Below are 18457 nucleotides of genomic sequence, written 5' to 3'. Positions count from 1 at the left end.
ATTATTATTATTATTATTATTATTATTATTATTATTTTACTACAGTAGTGATGACTTTAGCTGCAGCAATACATGAAATCTCGGCACTTTTGTTACCAATCAGAATTCTAGGGGGACAACTCACTCATTTTCAGATGGATCCTGCCTTGCATGCCCACCATCACCGTTCGAACTACGGGGGTACTCGGGGGATCCGAGATCCCCTGAAACAGACATGAGATCCCTTGAAAACATGATTTGGGAAATGTTGGGGGGGTCTCTAAAATATTGGCAAAATGATGTTTATTGAAATAGCGATCGTGTGTAACAGGAAGCATTTGCATATCCGAAGTGTTGTGGAAGATTGGTTGTTGACATGATTTCCAGTGATGCTTTGGTGCTGCTGTGGATCAGATGTGTTGAGTAGCCTGACTGTTTTTTTTTTTTTTTCTTGTGTGTGGTATCATTGTTGACGCGAGGTTGTTTTTTGAACATGCCAATGCGGACACAATTTCCCCTGATGAGTTATGACTTCAGACGCGATGCGTGTGTGGAGGTGTGGAGTCCGCGTGATATGTGCGTAAGATAGGCTTCTCATGCATTTGGAGATCCGCGCTCTGAGACAAGCGCAAGCGTACCCCCCCAAGGGAAAAAAAAGGGACCCCCCCGAAAATATCGGCATAGTTCGAACACTGCACCATACTGCTGCACATACTGGTAGTGTGCTGTCTCCAGTACCCATCTATCCAGGCAGACTGTTTGAAAGCCTGGGTGAGACGTGATGCAGTCTAGTTGTGCATTCTGTTGCTCATTGTAGGCTTGTATTTTTGCAGCCACTTTGGGGATCTGTCTGCAGCACACTGATTCGACGGCAGTCGGCATTGACGCACAGGCAGAGCATGTGCACCTGTGTCACGGAATGAAAATAGTCAACCTACAAATCAGGGCGTTGAAATAACATCTTATTTGCTACACAGGCCTAGACCTTTCGTGACACAATGGAAAACAATGCACAACACAATGTGTCCCTTTTATTTCGATCCTTATCGATCATTTCCACAAAAACTGCAGGGACTTCTTCAGGTACTTTCTGCATTGTATTCTGAAACATACGTCATCACCTGTTGTCCAATCAGAAAGGGATATTTTGTAACTTCACTAAAAATATACGATTTTGAGAAGAACAACTTTCTTGCTTTACTTCCAAGTCGGGTTTTGTGTTTTTAGGTAAGAATAAACATATTATGAAAGTTAATTTTTTTAACTTAGTTGACCTTTAACACCCCATCTGGGCACTACGAGTACCAGGTGATGCCCTTCGGACTCACCAACGCACCAGCTGTTTTTCAGGCCCTACTCAATGACGTCTTGAGGGACATGATGAACCAGTACGTTTTTGTCTACCTCGACGACATCCTAATCTTTTCCAAGACTGTGCAGGAGCACTGCCACCATGTCCGCCAGGTTCTCCAGAGGCTGCTACAGAACAATCTGTTCGCTAAGGCCCAGAAATGCGAATTTCATGTTCCCGAGGTCTCCTTTCTGGGTTTTATTGTACGGACAGGCCAACTCCAGATGGATCCAGCCAAGACCCTGGCCGTCCGGGACTGGCCCACCCCCAAGTCCGTCAAAGAGGTTCAGCGGTTCTTAGGATTTGCGAACTTCTACCGCAAGTTCATCAGGAACTTTTAGTTCTGTAGCAGCGCCCATATTGGACCTCACCAAAGGGACAGGTGGATCGTATGTCTGGTCTCCTCAGGCGGAAAAGGTGTTCAAAGACCTCAAGCACCGCTTCTGCACGGCACCCATTCTGGTCCTCCCGGACCCTTCACAACCCTTCATCGTCAAGGTAGACGCCTCGGACAGCGGCGTCGGCGCGGTCCTCTCTCAATGCTCGGAAGGAAGGTTGCACCCCTGCGCATACTTCTCCCACTGCCTGAGTTCTGTGGAGTCCCGGTATGACATGGGGGATCGAGAACTGCTAGCAGTTAAACTGGCCCTTGAGGAGTGGAGGCACTGGCTGGAGGGAGCGCAACATCCATTTTTGGTCTGGACGGACCACAAGAACCTGGAGTACCTCCAGCAAGCAAAGAGACTCAATCCACGACAGGCTAGGTGGGCCTTGTTTTTCAGTCGGTTCGACTTTACCCTATCATACTGCCCTGGCTCCAAAAACACCAAACCTGACACGCTTTCCAGGCTGTTCGCTCCCACCAACAGGGAGAGCGAAGTTGGGCCTATTATCCCTGTGTCCCGGATTGTGGCCCCTGTCTGCTGGGGTATTGAGGAGGCTGTCTGAGCCCAACGCCAGGACCCTGGTCCTGGGACGGGGCCACCGGGCCTTTTGTACGTCCCACATCAAGCCCGGGCCAAGGTTCTCCAGTGGGGTCACTCGTCCCCTCTCACCACCCACCCGGGAGCTCGAAGGACCCTGGACTTTTTGAGAAGACGCTTCTGGTGGCCAAGCATGGAGAAGGAAGTAAGGTCATTCGTCCTTTCCTGCAAGGTGTGCACCAGAAGCAAGAACCCATGACAGCATCCCCAGGGCCTCCTGCATCCTCTGACCATTCCCCAGCGTCCCTGGTCCCACGTGGCAGTCGACTTCATCCCTGAGTCACAAGGTAACACTGTCATTTTGATCATAGTTGACAGATTCTCCAAGGCCTGCCGCTTTATACCACTGTGCAAGCTCCCTTCTGCCCTTGAAACAGCTAAACTAATGTTCAATCACGTCTTCCGAGTCTTTGGTCTCCCACAGGATATCGTCTCTGACTGGGGGCCCCAGTTCTCTTCCCGAGTGTGGCACGGGTTTTGCAAGCTCATTGGAGCCACTGCCAGCCTCTCCTCTGGGTTCCACCCACAGTCCAATGGCCAGACGGAGAGGCTCAACCAGGACCTGGAAACCACCCTGCGAGGCCTGGCCATGGATAACCCGACATCGTGGAGCACCTGGCTGCCATGGGCAGAGTATGCCTACAACACCCTGCAGTCATCGGCCACCAAGCTGTCGCCATTCCAGTGCCAATTCGGGTTCCAGCCACCTCTGTTCCTGGACCAGGAGGAGGACGCGGGGGTGCCCTCGGTCAACCAATATGTGAGATGGTGTCGCAAGACCTGGAGCAAGGTCAGGAGGACCCGCATCCAGACCTCCAGAACCAACCAGACTCAGGCCAACCGCCATAGAAGACCTGCCCACGCTTTCCGCCCTGGGCAGAGGGTTTGGCTGTCCACCAAGGACCTTCCGCTGTGGGTGGAGAACTGCAAGCTTGCTCCTCGCTACATTGGCCCCTTCAAGGTGGTGCGCAGGGTGAACCCTGTCGCCTACCGGCTCCAGTTGCCCCGGACTCTGAGGATCAACCCCACATTCCATGTTTCCCTGTTGCGGCCCGTACTGACGTCCACATATGCCCCTGCCCCTAGGAATCCCCCACCCCCCCGCATCTTCCAGGGTCAGACTGTGTTCACTGTGCATCGCCTGCTTGACTCCCGCCGGGTCCGCGGCGGGCTTCAATATCTGGTAGACTGGGAGGGCTATGGCCCTGAGGAATGCTGTTGGGTCCCCGCCCGGGACATTTTAGATAAAGGACTTTGTCGGGACTTCCATTCGGCCCATCCAGATTGCCCTGGGAACGTCAGGAGACGCTCCTGGGGGGGGGGGGGGGGTGTGTGTGTCTTGTTAGGACTGGGACTGTTTTGGCCTCTAGAGGCCGCTGTTATGTTTATCTTGTCATGTTTGTTTTGGCCTCTAGAGGCCGCCACTGTGTTTTGTGTTTGTCTTGATTGCCTGTTTCCTGCCCCGCCCTGTTCCTGAATTAGTTTGTGTATAAATACCCCTCTGTTTGTTCCCTTGTCACGGAGTCTTTATGCTATGCTGTCTAGTGCTAGTTTCCTCTGTCCCACGTATCTTGCCTGTGCCCTTGTGTTTGATATTTTTGCTTTCTTTGGACTTTGTGCCTTTTTGATCTTCTGAGCGTTCAGCATTTTGCCTTTTCTTTTGTTTTTGGACATTTTACCTTTGGATATTTTTATTTTGGTTTATCTTCTGAGCTTTTGGCTTTTCTTTGTTTTTTCCATTGGATTGTAAATAGTGTAAATAAACTTCTTTTTTTTTTGATACTCTACTTTCACCTCATGCCTCTGCACTTGAGTCATCCCCCTGGTGGCCTAGTGGGGGTTTGCTGGATTATCACACCAACGACCCGGGTTTGAATCCCAGCAAAACCCTAACAGGCTGTGGTAGCAGACAACTTAGGTGCTCATGCCATTGCTGGCTTTGTTGAGAATTTCTGTGGGGAATATTTCTGTAGATTCTGTGTGGGAAAATCATCTGACATACAGTCAAATGAGGTCAGGTCTCTTTGATCTCAGAAGTAAAGATCTTCATGAAAAACATATAAAGTGTCCACAGGAGAGTGGGACCAGTTACTATGGTGTGAAAAAACAGTGTGTCTTTACTAAGACTCTTGAACATTTTCATGTTCTCTCTGGTTATCTCCCAGATGTCATGCATGACATTTTTGAGGGTGTGGTGCCAGTAGAAATTGCACAGTGTCTGTGTGTGCTCATAGCCAAAAAGTATTTTACCTTAGAATGGCTTAATGCAGCCATTCTGCATTTTCCCTACAAGTGGAGAGATCAAACAAATAAGCCACATATTGTTCCTGGCACATTTTCAAGCAGAAGAACAGTAGGTGGTAATGCTCATGAAAATTGGAGCTTGATCAGGTTTCTTCCATTGCTAGTTGGGAACAAGGTACCAGAGGATGAGCCTGCATGGCAGGTGCTCCTGAACCTCAAGGATATTGTTGAACTTGTGGTTGCACCAGTTCATACTCATGAATCTCTTACATACCTCGACAGCAAAATTTCTGAGCACAGGAAGAGGTATCAAGAACTTTTCCCCAATGTCAAGCTCCTTCCAAAGCATCATTATTTGGAACATTATCCAAAGTTGATTCAGCTCTTTGGTCCTCTTGTTGGGTTTTGGACCATGCGCTTTGAGGCAAAGCACAGCTTTTTTAAGCAGGTTGCATGGCACTCAAACTGCTTCAAAAACATTCCACTCTCACTTGCAGTGAAACACCAGTTTATGATTTCATATCATTTGAGTAAAGCTTATAGTCTAGACAAGCCTGAAGTGGATATATCAACTGTTTCAACAGTTCATATTGATGTTTTTTTTTTACAATTTGACAAATTTCCCCCATCTTAAAGTTTTCTGCACACTGTATACTTCAGTTCTTTATTTCTCTGAATGATTCATTGAGTGTCAAAAATAAATAAAGTCTTATCTGAAAGTATTGGAACAGCAAGGCCAATTCTTTTGTTTTTTCCTGTACACTGAAGAAATTTGTGATCAAAAGATGAATATGATACAATAGATCAGAATTCCAGCTTTCAGTTCCTGGTATTTACATCTAACAACTTAGTTTAACAACTTTCTTGACATGGCACCATTTGACACCTTTGGTTTGTTTGTTTCTTGTTACCCAGGTGTGTTTTGTTAGATTGATTGTTGAAACAATTAATAGCTCTGAATGTCTATTCTTAGTTTGAGGCCTGGGCTTCACTTGTGAAGACTGCAGTTGTTAAAAAATTATTACCTGACATGAAAACAAGAGGGCTGTCTATGGGAGTAAAACAAGCCATTTTGAACTGAAAAAAGAGGGAAACTCAATCAGAGCTATTGCACAAGCACTGGGTATAACCAATACAACAATTCAGAATGTCCTGAGAAAGAAATAAACAACTGCTGTACTAACAACCAGACATTGAACAGGTCGGCAAAGGCATGACAGAAACATTGTAAGAACTTGGAGAAAAGCCCAAAACAAACAGTTAGTGACCTCACCAACAATCTCCACAGGGCAAGGGTGAAGGTATCACAGTCTACATTTTGAAGAAGATTTCAAAAACAGAAATATAGAGACCATATCACAAGATGCAAACCACTCATCGACACTAAGAAGCAAATGGCCAGATTGGAATGACAGAAATACAGAGATGAACCACTTAAGTTCTGGAACTGAGATTAACTTCTACCAAAGTGATTGAAAGACCAAAGTGTGGAGAAAGAAATGATCTATCCATGACCCCAAACATACAAGCTCATTGGTCAAGCACAGTGGAGGTAGTGTCATGGTTTGGGCTTATATGGATGCTTCTGGAATGGGCTCATTCATCTTTATTGATGATGCAACTCATGATGGTAGCAGCAGAATGAATTCAGAAGTCTACAGAAACATTCTGAGAAAAGCAGCCAGTCTTATTGGGAGAAATGTTATCATGCAGCAAGACAATGACAAAACACACTGTTCACATAACAAAGGACTTCAACGGGGGGGGTCTTAGCTTTGCCAAGTCTGTTATCAGACCTTAACCCAACTGAGCATGTTTCACCTCCTGAAGAGGGGATTGAAACAAACTGGCAACTTACAAAACAAAAACAACTTAAACAAGCTATGGTACAAGTCTAGAAAAGCATCAAAAAAGAAAAATTGCAACAGTTACAACAGTTTGGTGATGTCACTGGTTCGCCAGCATTATGCAACTATTGCAAGCAACAGATATTCAACCAAATATTAAGTCTTATTTATTTTTTATTTGGTTTAAGGCTTTGTTCCAATACTTTTGCTTACATAAAATGGTATCATCTGTATAGTCTGCCATCAAAGGTGCCATGTTCTAAGTTGTTCAGCACATTCAGATGTAAATGCCAGGAAATTAAATCTGGAATTCTGATCTACTGTCTCATATTCATATTTTGATCTAAAACTCAAATGTCTTCGGTGTACAGTAAAAACAACAGAATTGGTCATGTCATTCTCATACTTTCAGTAGGGACTGTATGTAGAAAACGCTTTAAGTGTTTAACATTAGCTTGGAAAAAAATAATAGGATGACATTACCTGAATTCATATACTTTATCAAATGTACTGCTTCCTCCACAGTGTTCAATACCTGAGTACATCGCTTGAAGTCCTGAAGTTCTGCTTTGGGAAGACCATAGCAGGGCTGGAGTTAACCGGTAGTGCTAATCTGTTATTCAAATACATATCTTCAACCCAATAATCATATACCTGAAAAAAAAAAAACAGGCCCATTTTTAGGCTTTTGTAATGACAAAAAGTTTACAAAATCTGGATCTGTACAATATTTAAGCTTTAAATATTTACACCCAAATGAGATACAGAGTTAAACTATTTTTCTTTCAAAATGTAACTTTGTGGCAGCGGGGGCGTGGCCAAGCAACAGTTTCTGAATGGAGGGCGGGGTCGGGGAATGTAAGTGGCTAAGTCATTACACTTGCTGTCAATTAGTGTGTGTGTGTGTGTGTGTGTGTGTTTTGCAGGGACGGAGCATAAAAGGAGGGGGAGAGCCAAGAAGAGCTCTTTCCCGACCACAACGCATGTGTGCGTGTGATAGTGAGTGGGTAAAGCTGAAAAGCTAAAAATAAGTCAAATAAAGAGTGTGTATGTGAACATCAACTCTCGCCTGCCGTGCTTCTGTGCTCCACCCACATTAGGAACTGCTACAAACTTGTATTTTAATGAGAAACATTAAGTAAATTTCTCCAGAAATTTACCCAATTAGCTTTATCCTCTCTCCTTTGCAGTAGTTTTCTCTGAAGTCTCTCTCCCAGCCCACCAGGTTCTCCAAACTTCTCAGTAATTGCCTTGGTTCTTCTGAACTGCTCTTCAGGGATCAGATGTCTCATACACTTTAAATACATAGCTAACGTTTGATGTAAGGCTGGGACGGGCAGTTTAGGGAGGCCCTGAACATACGAGATTGGAGTGTTAGTGTTGGAGAGAACAGAGTTACTCATTTATATTTTTCAAAACATTGGAGGAAACGTGTAATTTATGTTTATATATTAATTTATTCAGTAGTAACATGAGGATTATTTAAATGACTGATTTAGGGCATTTGTCACTGATTTACAAATGAAATGTTGGATGGAATGCTCAAATATCTGAAATGTTCTGGTCTTCATGAGTTAAAAGTACAGCAGTTCTGTCAGATCTGCTGAAGGATTTTAAAACACCATCAGTTTTGTAATTCATGCTCTGAATACTAGTTAAAATGAAATATTTTAAGTTGTATATTAAAGTTGCACTAGGTCCAGTTCTCAAAATACTATTAATCCTGGAAGAAGAAGAAGAAGAAGAAGAAGAAGAAGAAGAAGAAGAAGAAGAAACTCTTTACACTGTGATCCCCTTGGTCCCTTGATGGCTTTCTGTCCAAAACAGGCATGCTCAAAGTTCCAGAGCTCAGTCAGACGTGAGGAAATGTCACAGATACACTTCTCCTCTTTGCCCTCTGTAATACATCAAGCCCTGAGGTTTATTTGGGAAAAAGTCCTCCAAGCTGTACATTTTTCTCTTGATTAAAGCATATAAATAATTATAATAGTTTATACTTGATAAATAAGCCTCCCTGAAGCGTTACTGTACACTAGAGGTGAAAAGATTTAAAATGAACCTAAAATGTAAAGTTTTTCAGTGCTCTGTACTTACCAGAACGGAGCTGTCGTGTCTTGGAAAACCTTAAAAAGTTTATCCAAAATTCATTTTCTGGCTGACGTCCTTTCCATAGAAAGGAAAGGAAAGAACTGTTCCTCTGTCGTTTCTTCTGAACCCTGTTTGCGCCCCATGCGTTGGGTCCGCTCGGGAAAGATGCTCGAAGCTCCGCCCACCCACCAGTCTTCATTCGTCAAGTGCAATATTCTGCCTGTCTGCGCCCCAAACTGCGGACTACCTCATGGGTCCAAGCAACACCATACTGTTCGACTCATTATGCAGTATGCAGCCTGGTATTATAAATGACTTGGTTTTGAGATGTCTCAAAGAGGGATATAGTACTAGCAATAACGTCAAGTAAGTACTTGGTATGTCATAGCCTATTGGTTTTCATTACTGCGTTGAGGATCACCCATTTGGGTTGCCACTCCAGAAGTGAGCCTATTAATTACGGAAAAAACCTTATGATTTCTTTATAAATGTTCATCAGACAGGTAATAATTTAGCCAATTATGTCCCTTTGCTTAGTAGAGAATGTCAGCACTCAGTATTCTTGGCTGCGTCCTTCTTATTTCAGTGTCAGGGGTACCGAATGAGCTCTGTTCTTAGTCGTATTCATAAAACTTTGAATGTGTTAACCATGATTTTGTGTGTTTTGAAAACACATCAGCTACCACAATCCTTTTCTTTTACAGAACAAAATTTGCTTAACAAAACTTTCTTAAGTAGCCTGTGTATTTAGCTTTATTTAATAATTCCGACTTGAACATTTATCACTGGAGACAGTTTTCTGCCCAAATAAAATGTATAAATAAATTATAAACAGGAACAGCACGCATGCGCACACAAAAGAGACAGAGAAAAGGCTGCTCCCAATATATTATTTTAATTATGTACACTTGATATACACTTTATGTACATTTTGTGGTTCATAATATATAATGTACATTGACGCATTCCAGAAATACACCCTCACAATGTCAAGAGACTACAGACAGACAGTGGACACGCAGGATAGGCTACACATTAGATCCATCACTTAATCCATCAATTTGTCAAGTGCCATTACATATTAGTTAGAGCAGCACAGACCTGGCAATACAACAATAAGCCTGTTTAGAATAATGACGCACATATTGAACCTGTGCGTTTATTTATATCCCTGAACGCGGTTTATAACAGTGATATATGCATTTGATCCAAGGAAAAATAACAGTACATAATTATCCTTTTAAAGATAAATAGAGGGAAATTGTCACAAATAACCTGATAACTGGTAGACTGATTCTTTAAAAAAAAAAATGGGCTGGATATGGTTTAGAGTTACACAGCGTGTTCGGCGTTTTTTTTTTTTTTTTTGCACATTCTGCACCAGTGTGAACGAATTTCTATGCAATTCTATAACTATACACTGAAGACTGATTTTCCAGACAGAGGTAAAGCCTACTTTGGAGTTAAATTGAGTATATTTATGTGTGTCCAGGAAATCGACGAAGCACTGATTAGGAATGATCATTTTATGCATATTCGGGATCAAATTTTTCCTCTTGAGAGTATGATCTGGGATTTCCAGCAAATATGCCGTTTTCGTCAACAGGCCGACAGTTGTTTGTTGTGCTGTAGCCCTGCTTCTTTTTCTTGGCTTGGCACTCTTCTAGTTTGATAGTGTCGTAGAGACCTGTGGCCCCTTCCTCCAGCAGCATGTTCCTCTCGGAGTGAGACGGCTTCATGAGGCACACATTGCGCAGCAGGAGCAGCGCGGGTGCGTAAAGCACGTTGGCGAGGCCCATGCCCAGATTGAGCTGTACAAAACCGAGGTCGTGCACTATTTTACCGGCTACAACTGGACCCAGTGCATAGGCGACGCAGTAGGAGATGTCCGCAATGGCGTACACACTGCCATACACAGAGACATGACGCACATCAACCAGAAACGCAAGTGTGGGCAACAGCGCGGTGTCCACCAGCGCAATGCCAAAGCAGATGCCGCACAAGGGGATTATAAGTTGCTCAAAGTTTTTGCATGCTGGAACAGTGCAGGAGCTGGCACCTATTATAACCATGCCCAGAGCGCCATAAAACCATTGTAAGTGTGGGTGTCGCGCTGCCAGTTTTACAGTAACGTAGACACCTAAAATATGGGGGAAAAAAGCTGGTAACCAGGTAAGTCCGATCTGCCACTGGGACGCGTCCATGGTCTCCTCCATCCAATTCGCAATGGTGGGCTCCAGAAATGCAAGTGGGATGTTGCACGTGGTCAGTGCACCTGCCACAACTGCTATATAGGGATCAATCATAAGTTTGTAAATGGGTGTGCCAACTGGCATGTTTTCCCTGGTCCTGCTGGAGAATGGCTTAAGGACAGTCATGCACAAAATACCGTCGACTAGACAGACAGAGGCGAGGGCGAGGAAGGGGACGCGCTTCCCTGCAAACTCGCAAAGCACTCCGCCGAAGGGGGGCGCCGCCAGGCTGCCGAACGAAATAAATGCCAAGGCGATGCCCAGGGCGTGACTCCTCTCGGCCTCCTCGGTGAATTTGTCTGCTATCATAGCGATACCTGACGTGTCTGCGAAAGCCGAGCCGAGACCCTGCAGACTCCGCGCCACGAAAAGGGTCGCGTAGTTTTCAGCGAAGGCAAAAATGCACGTGGAAACAAACATGATGGAAAGTCCGATTAAAAGTGGCACGTCGTATCCAACGCGGTCTATGAAGGTACCCGTCAAAGGATTTACAAGAAGTTGCAAAATGGCTTTGGATGCAAAAAGGACACCAATCTGCATGTCGAAGTTTTCTGTGCTGTTGGAGGAGTTGGTTGATTCACTTTCTAGCCTGGCTAAATAATCTGGAACGATTGGCACGATCACCATGTAAAGCATATTATCTAACAAAAGTGCCACACAGACGATTACTAGAATAATCCTCCGCTGTCGTTCAGGATCTTGGATAGCAGTGCCTAGTTGTTTAGTTTTTTCGCTCATCTCTGAGAGTTTGACCGCGGCAGACTGCGCCAAGCCACCGGATCCGTCTTCAGCCATTATTTATTTAGTTTTTTTTTTCTTGTTTCAACGCAAACGATATTCTATAAACGCTTTCCACCACTGTGCTCTGTTATTACAGACTGGATTCTGCCTTCGTGCTTCTAATAAACTCAATCAAGCCGCGATAAACGAGTGAACTTTTCCTGCTTTACCTTCGCACGCTGCGCTCCTTCATTGCGCCCGCTTTTGTCCTCTGCTGAGCTGAACGCTTTTTATCGCCGGCGGCCAAAGTTTCATTGTAACTCGAAGAGTCATTTAAGGTGAAGAAGAGAATTCAAACACTTGCGCTCAGGTTAGAAATTCACTCGCTCGTGTTCCATGGTGTGATAAACGGTCTTTTTGGAGACCGTGGACGCACAAAACCGAAACACTGCAACCTTTCACCTGACTCTGCACCTATAGCGCTATGAGGCATGCCATCACCCCAGCTGAGCTCGCCACTGCTGGTGCTGCTGTGGGTGAAACACTCGCATGTGAGCTTGCCGATCCCATTCAACTCTTTTTTCCAAGGGATGTGACGCACTTCTTGCTTGCCCTCCCAGTGGTTCCCCAATCAGCCCCATTTATTAATCTTGTTTAACGCAACAGCATATTCAAGCCACGCCTTACAAATAAATGCGATTCAGCTGCAAATGAACAGTCATTAAACACTAAACAACATTCATAACCTTCATTTTTGGAGATTGTCTTGATTGATGATTTTGAAAACTAAGATACACTATTAACATTAAATATTTCTTCTATTATGTAGTGTGGAACTGTAGCGAATGTGTAATGAACATTAACACGCACTATAATAAATTACTTTTCATTTTTTAAATTAGGGATTGTGGCATTCTTTCACTTTGCTAATTGCTCCGTAAATCACACTGCAGTAATTTCTGTGCTTGTTTATGATTTACCTATTTACCAGACTAATTATTGAAAGGCACTTGAATAATATAGGCTACAAAACGGAGCCTATCTCTACATGAATTAAAAAAAAATTTAATTGTTACTGCAAACCTCGAGTCTCTTCTCATAGTGGTAATGCTAAACAACTGTACGTAGATAAGAGCAAAATAAAATGAACCCTGTCATATGCAACTGAACACTGCTGGTCTCTTTTATATGTTGGTTCCTGCATTTATTTCTGCTGCATGTGGTGATGTACCCATTGAATGACTGTATAATTCAATCATGGCTTTTATTTATGCAGGGGGAAGGGGGAGGTGTCACTTTTTCGAGACTGACATGCTTTAAAAAGTCTAACCCTAAAATACTGATATGCCAGACTACTTTCAAATGATTAACATAAAAACACTGGGTCATTAACATTCTTCGTAGAGTGCAAAGAGGAGTATTCTTTTGTTAGTGAGTTATTTAGAGAGGGCTCTTATTATTAGGTTGGCGAATTTTAGCAAATAGTAATGTTTGTGTGTGCAGTTATCTCGATTAAGAATGCAGCTGAACTTCAGCACCACAGTGAAGTGGACAGCTACATTCTCCGCAACACTTTTCAGCGAACTCCACTGGACCTCTAACCTTAATCACCTTACATATTTACAGCCGTGATACAATGCTGTTTCAGCAGATTAATGCAGTGAGACCGCAACAGAAAATGCCCTTACAATACATTTCACGAAGTTCTCTTAATCTTATTGAAAATGTAACGTATATAATTACACTTTGGGGTTTGGCACCATCTCGTGTTTGAAGCAAATTACATCAACGAGTTATAGACCAGGTCCTCTTTAGAAAGACAATAGTGACATCTAGAGGTTTTAGAGACGTACAGCGCTTATAGCCATCAAACACAGTTCAGAAATCCTTTTACTCAAGGTCGTGGTGTAACATTCATACCGTTCATTCTTCTCGCCTATTGGAAAACACAGTAGTTTAACCTCACAGTCTAAATGCTTCTCCCATTAAAAGAGGACAACTACATGTGGGTATAATGTCTCGTCTCGTCTTCTTCTGCTTTATCTGGGACCGGGTCGCGGAGGCAGCAGTCTAAGCATGGAAGCCCAAACTTCCCTTTCCCCAGACACCTCGGCCAGCTCCTCGGGAAGAACACCGAGGCGTTCCCAGGCCAGCCAAGAGACATAGTCCCTCCAGCGTGTCCTGGGTCTTCCCCGGGGCCTCCTCCCGGGGGGACATGCCTGGAACACCTCCCCAGGGAGGCGTCCAGGAGGCATCCGAAAAAGATGCCCAAGCCACCTCAGCTGATTCCTCTCGATGTGGAGGAGCAGCGGCTCTACCCCGAGCTCCTCACGAGTGACTGTGCTTCTCATCCTATCTCTAAGGGAGCGCCCAGCCACCCTGCGAAGAAAACTCATTTCGGCCGCTTGTATCCGCGATCTTGTTCTTTCGGTCATTACCCAAAGCTCATGACCATAGGTGAGAGTCGGAACGTAGATCGACCGGTAAATTGAGAGCTTCGCCTTTTGGCTCAGCTCCTTCTTCACCACAATGGACCAGTAAAGCGACCGCATCACTGTGGAGGCTGCACCAATCCACCTGTCGATCTTACACTCCATCCTTCCCTCACTCGTGAACAAGATCCCGAGATACTTAAACTCCTCCACTTGAGGCAGGACTTCTCCACCAACCTGAAGAGGGCAAGCCACCCTTTTCCGGTCGAGAACCATGGCCTCGGACTTGGAGGTGCTGATTCTCATCCCAGCTGCTTCACACTCAACTGCAAACCGCCCCAGTGCATGCTGGAGGTCCTGGTTTGAAGAAGCCAACAGGACAACATCATCCGCAAAAAGCAGAGATGAAATCCTGTGGTTCCCAAACAGGATTCCTTCCGGCCCCTGGCTGCGCCTAGAAATTCTGTCCATAAAAATTATGAACAGAACCGGTGACAAAGGGCAGCCCTGCCGGAGTCCAACATGCACCGGGAACAGGTCTGACTTACTGCCGGCAATGTGAACCAGACTCTTGCTCCGTTCGTACAGGGACCGGACAGCCCTTAGCAAAGGGCCCCGAACCCCATACTCCCGAAGCACCCCCCACAGAATACCACGGGGGACACGGTCGAATGCCTTCTCCAGATCCACAAAGCACATGTGGACTAGTTGGGCAAACTCCCATGAACCCTCAAGCACCCTATGAAGGGTATAGAGCTGGTCCAGTGTGCCGTGACCAGGACAAAAACCGCATTTTTCCTCCTGGATCCGAGGTTCGACTATCAGTCGAATTGTCCTCTCCAGTACCTTGGAGTAAACCTTCCCTGGGAGGCTGAGAAGTGTGATTCCCCTATAATTGGAGCACACTCTCCGGTCCCCTTTCTTAAAATGAGGGACCACCACCCCAGTCTGCCACTCCAGAGGCACTGTCCCCGACCGCCACTCGATGTTGCAGAGGCATGTCAACCAAGACAGCCCCACAACATCCAGAGACTTGAGATACTCAGGGCGGATCTCATCCACCCCCGGTGCCTTGCTACGGAGGAGCTTGCAAACCACCTCAGTGACTTCGGCTTGGGTAATGGATGAATCTACCCCCGAGTCATCAGCCTCAGTCTCCTCAATGGAAGACATGACAGTGGGATTGAGGAGATCCTCAAAGTATTCCTTCCACCGCCCAACAATGTCCCCAGTCGAGGTCAACAGCTCCCCACCCGCACTGTAAACAGTGTTGGCAGAGTACTGCTTCCCCCTCCTGAGGCGCCGGACAGTTTGCCAGAATTTCTTCGAGGCCGACCGATAGTCCTTCTCCATGGCCTCCCCGAACTCCTCCCAGTTCCGAGTTTTTGCCTCCGCAACTGCCCGAGCTGCAGCACGCCTGGCCTGCCGATACCCGTCAGCTGCCTCAGGAGTCCTGGAGGTCAACATGGCCCAATAGGACTCCTTCTTCAGCTTGACGGCATCCCTTACTTCCGGTGTCCACCACCGGGTTTGGGGATTGCCGCCACGACAGGCACCGGAGACCTTGCAGTCACAGCTCTGAACAGCTGCGTCCACAATGGAGGTAGAGAACATGGTCCACTCAGACTCAATGTCCCCCATCTCCCCCGGAAGCTGGGAAAAGCTCTCCCGGAGGTGGGAGTTAAAGACCTCCCCAACAGAGTGCTCGGCAGACGTTCCCAGCAGACCCTCACCATACGTTTGGGCCTGCCAGGTCTGTCCAGTTTCCTCCTCCACCAGCGGATCCAACTCACCACCAGGTGGTGATCAGTTGACAGCTCAGCCCCTCTCTTCACCCGAGTGTCCAAGACATAGGGCCAGAGATCAGATGAAACGACAACAAAGTCTATCATCGACCTCCGATCTAAGGTGTCCTGGTGCCACGTGCACTTATGGACACCCCTATGCTAGAACATGGTGTTTGTTATGGACAAACCGTGACTAGCACAGAAGTCCAATAACAAAATACCACTCAGGTTCAGATTGGGGAGGCCGTTCCTCCCAACCACGCCCCTCCAGGTGTCACTGTCGTCGCCCACTTGAGCACTGAAGTCCCCCAGTAGCACAATGGAGTCCCCAGTCTGAGCACCCCTCAGTACCTCTCCCAGGGACTCCAAGAAGGCTGGATACTCTACACTGCTATTCGGCCCGTAGGCACAAACAACAGCAAGAGCCCTCTCCCCAATCCGAAGGCATAGAGAGGCGACCCTCTCGTTCACTGGGGTAAACTCCAACACATGGCGGCTGAGCTGGGGAGCTATAAGCAAGCCCACACCAGCCCGCCGCTGCTCACCATGGGCGACTCCAGAGAAGTGGAGAGTGCCCCCGACAACATAGCTCCTAGGATCATTCAAGCACACAAACCCCTCCACCACAATAAGGTGGCAGTTCTAGGAGGGGGTGGGTATAATGTATGATATGAAATGGCAGGATTTATCTTTGGCTTTAGAAATGTAGGCTAATATTAAACGACATTTGTAAATAAGATATAGAATTGGGCGGCACGGTGGTGGAGTGGTTAGCACTGTCGCCTCACAGCAAGAATGTTCTGGGTTCGAGCCCAGTGGCTGACATGGGCCTTTCTGTGTGGAGTTTGCATGTTCTCCCCATGTCTGCGTGGGTTTCATTCAGGTGCTCCGGTTTCCCCCACAGTCCAAAGACATGCTGGTTAGGTTAATTGGTGGCTCTAAACTGACCGTAGGTGTGAATGGTTGTTTGACTCTATGTGTCAGCCCTGCGATGATCTGGTGAATTGTCCAGGGTGTACCTCGCCTATAGTCAGCTGGGATAGGCGCCAGCTTGCCTGTGACCCTGCACAGGGTAAGCGGTATAAGGATAATGGATGGATGGATGGATGGATGGATATCTGCAATTAGTAGATAACTCTCTACCAGTAGAGGTCCCTATAAAGACAGTCAACCCTTTTTTGTTGAAATGTGGGGCTATGGGAATGCTCCTTGCAGTTTTGTTCTCAGCTAAAAATCAAGACCTGTGAGACAGTCACATAAACTCATTTATAAATGAACAGATTTAAAGAGCTAATTTTGTGTAAACATTGAGCTAAACTCATCTACTGCGAATCCTGATTGTTGTTCTTGAAACGACTTTAAAAATTATACCTCTACTTTATACAGTGTGTCATATCAATAACTTTGTAAATGTATTATTACAGACCTGTACTTAATCAGATTCCTTTGTTTCCACTGAAAATATCTGAGTAAAACAGAATGTGAGGTTATAGTAGATAATTGACAATAACAATTAATGGTACACTATTTTGTGAAATGTGTCACCACATGTTTGTTTCCTTGTTTTTTTAAATGTTCTATTTTTAATAACATATTTCATCAGATGCTAGGGGACTAAAAGATCTACATAATGATGCACAATTAAAGACCGCAGATGTCCTGGAAATCACTCTGATTCTGATCCTTTTATCTGACAGTATGGTTTGGCAGGGTTTTTTTTCATCCCTGGATGTAATATAGATTATATTCTTCACCTGTTTTTGGTCAAGGGAAGGAAAATAAGGGGAGAGAAATGCTTCACAAATTAAGCCCTCCTAACATGGCTCTTAGCCTAGTATCACTGGTGTATTTTCTGATATAAAATTTGATGTGACATGATTTTAACCAAATCACTGAAGGTGCATCTATTACTGTATAATTTCTGAAGATACTAAAATATTCTGTATGTCCATGTACACTCTAAAAAAAAATACACTGGCTCAACTTAAAAAAATTGTTGTAACAATTTGCATTGATCTTTTTAAGTAATCCCAACTAAGCAATTATTGAGTATATCTAATGAGACTTTTAAAGCTGGACGAACTCAATTAGTTTAGAAGCACCAACATGATATGTTTTGTCCTCTACAAGCTTAATTATGTTGAACCAACTCAATTCTTTATAGTGGCCAAATTACTCTATTTAAGTTGCAATAACTCCTTTATTTTACTTTATTCCTCCTCAAAAAGGCCCATGCAAATTGTTACCTCAATTTTATTCAGTAATACTAACTTATTTTACTTAAGTCAGAATGAAGACATCACAATTCCAGTTTCCAAGAGTGTCTATTTATTGAAACCAAGGTCAACAAATATAAGCAGCATCTCACAGTGTCTTTCATTTACTGTCTGCTGAACATAGACATACAGAAGAAGATAGAAAATTGCCTGCTTAAGACCTCAATGCATGCCAAACAAATTGGCAGCCTTTTGCACTGCACATGTGCCAAAATTGTCTTCCATTTACTGTCTGCTGAACAGTTCTGAATAGTGTTCTTCCAGTTGGTCTGTTTTAAATGTACTAAACTTGTTCAAAATAGAGTGTATAAAGGCCAACCTTACAAAAGTGCAAAAGTAAAAAAAAAGCAAAGCCATACAAAAGTGCATATATACAGTTATGGGAAAAATAATAGCAGTGTCTGTAAAAAGGTAAGTAAATGTCAAATAATCTTCAAATAAATTGTACTTTAATGAACACAAATGCATTAGGGACACTGTACATTCTATTTCGAAACA

At 44.8% G+C, this 18457-nt stretch overlaps 2 protein-coding genes across 2 annotated transcripts in view; both read right to left on the bottom strand.

The window, feature by feature from the left end:
- Positions 1 to 8250, bottom strand: part of chata (choline O-acetyltransferase a) — a 39500-nt gene extending 31250 nt beyond the window's left edge. The window contains exons 1-3 of the mRNA XM_060924750.1: positions 8188 to 8250; positions 7565 to 7756; positions 6940 to 7058 (exon numbers count right to left, since the gene is read on the bottom strand). Of these exons, the coding sequence (XP_060780733.1) occupies positions 6940 to 7058; positions 7565 to 7756; positions 8188 to 8235 (359 nt within the window). The 5' untranslated portion in view covers positions 8236 to 8250. The remainder of the gene's footprint in view (positions 1 to 6939; positions 7059 to 7564; positions 7757 to 8187) is intronic.
- Positions 8251 to 10018: 1768 nt separating this feature from the next.
- Positions 10019 to 11539, bottom strand: slc18a3a (solute carrier family 18 member 3a). Its single transcript, XM_060924749.1, has one exon. It carries the CDS (start codon positions 11537 to 11539, stop codon positions 10019 to 10021), a length of 1521 nt encoding a protein of 506 aa, XP_060780732.1.
- Between the last annotated feature and the right edge of the window lie 6918 nt (positions 11540 to 18457).

Source organism: Neoarius graeffei, chromosome 7 (genome assembly GCF_027579695.1).
Source record: "Neoarius graeffei isolate fNeoGra1 chromosome 7, fNeoGra1.pri, whole genome shotgun sequence".
In the NCBI taxonomy this organism is placed as follows: Eukaryota; Metazoa; Chordata; class Actinopteri; order Siluriformes; family Ariidae; genus Neoarius; species Neoarius graeffei.
Note: the sequence above shows the minus strand (reverse complement) of the source record. Positions and strands in the feature narration are given on the sequence as shown.

Coding starts and splice junctions, on each gene's coding strand:
- slc18a3a (XM_060924749.1), bottom strand. CDS start 11,539: ATGGCTGAAGACGGATCCGGTGGCTTGGCGCAGTCTGCCGCGGTCAAA.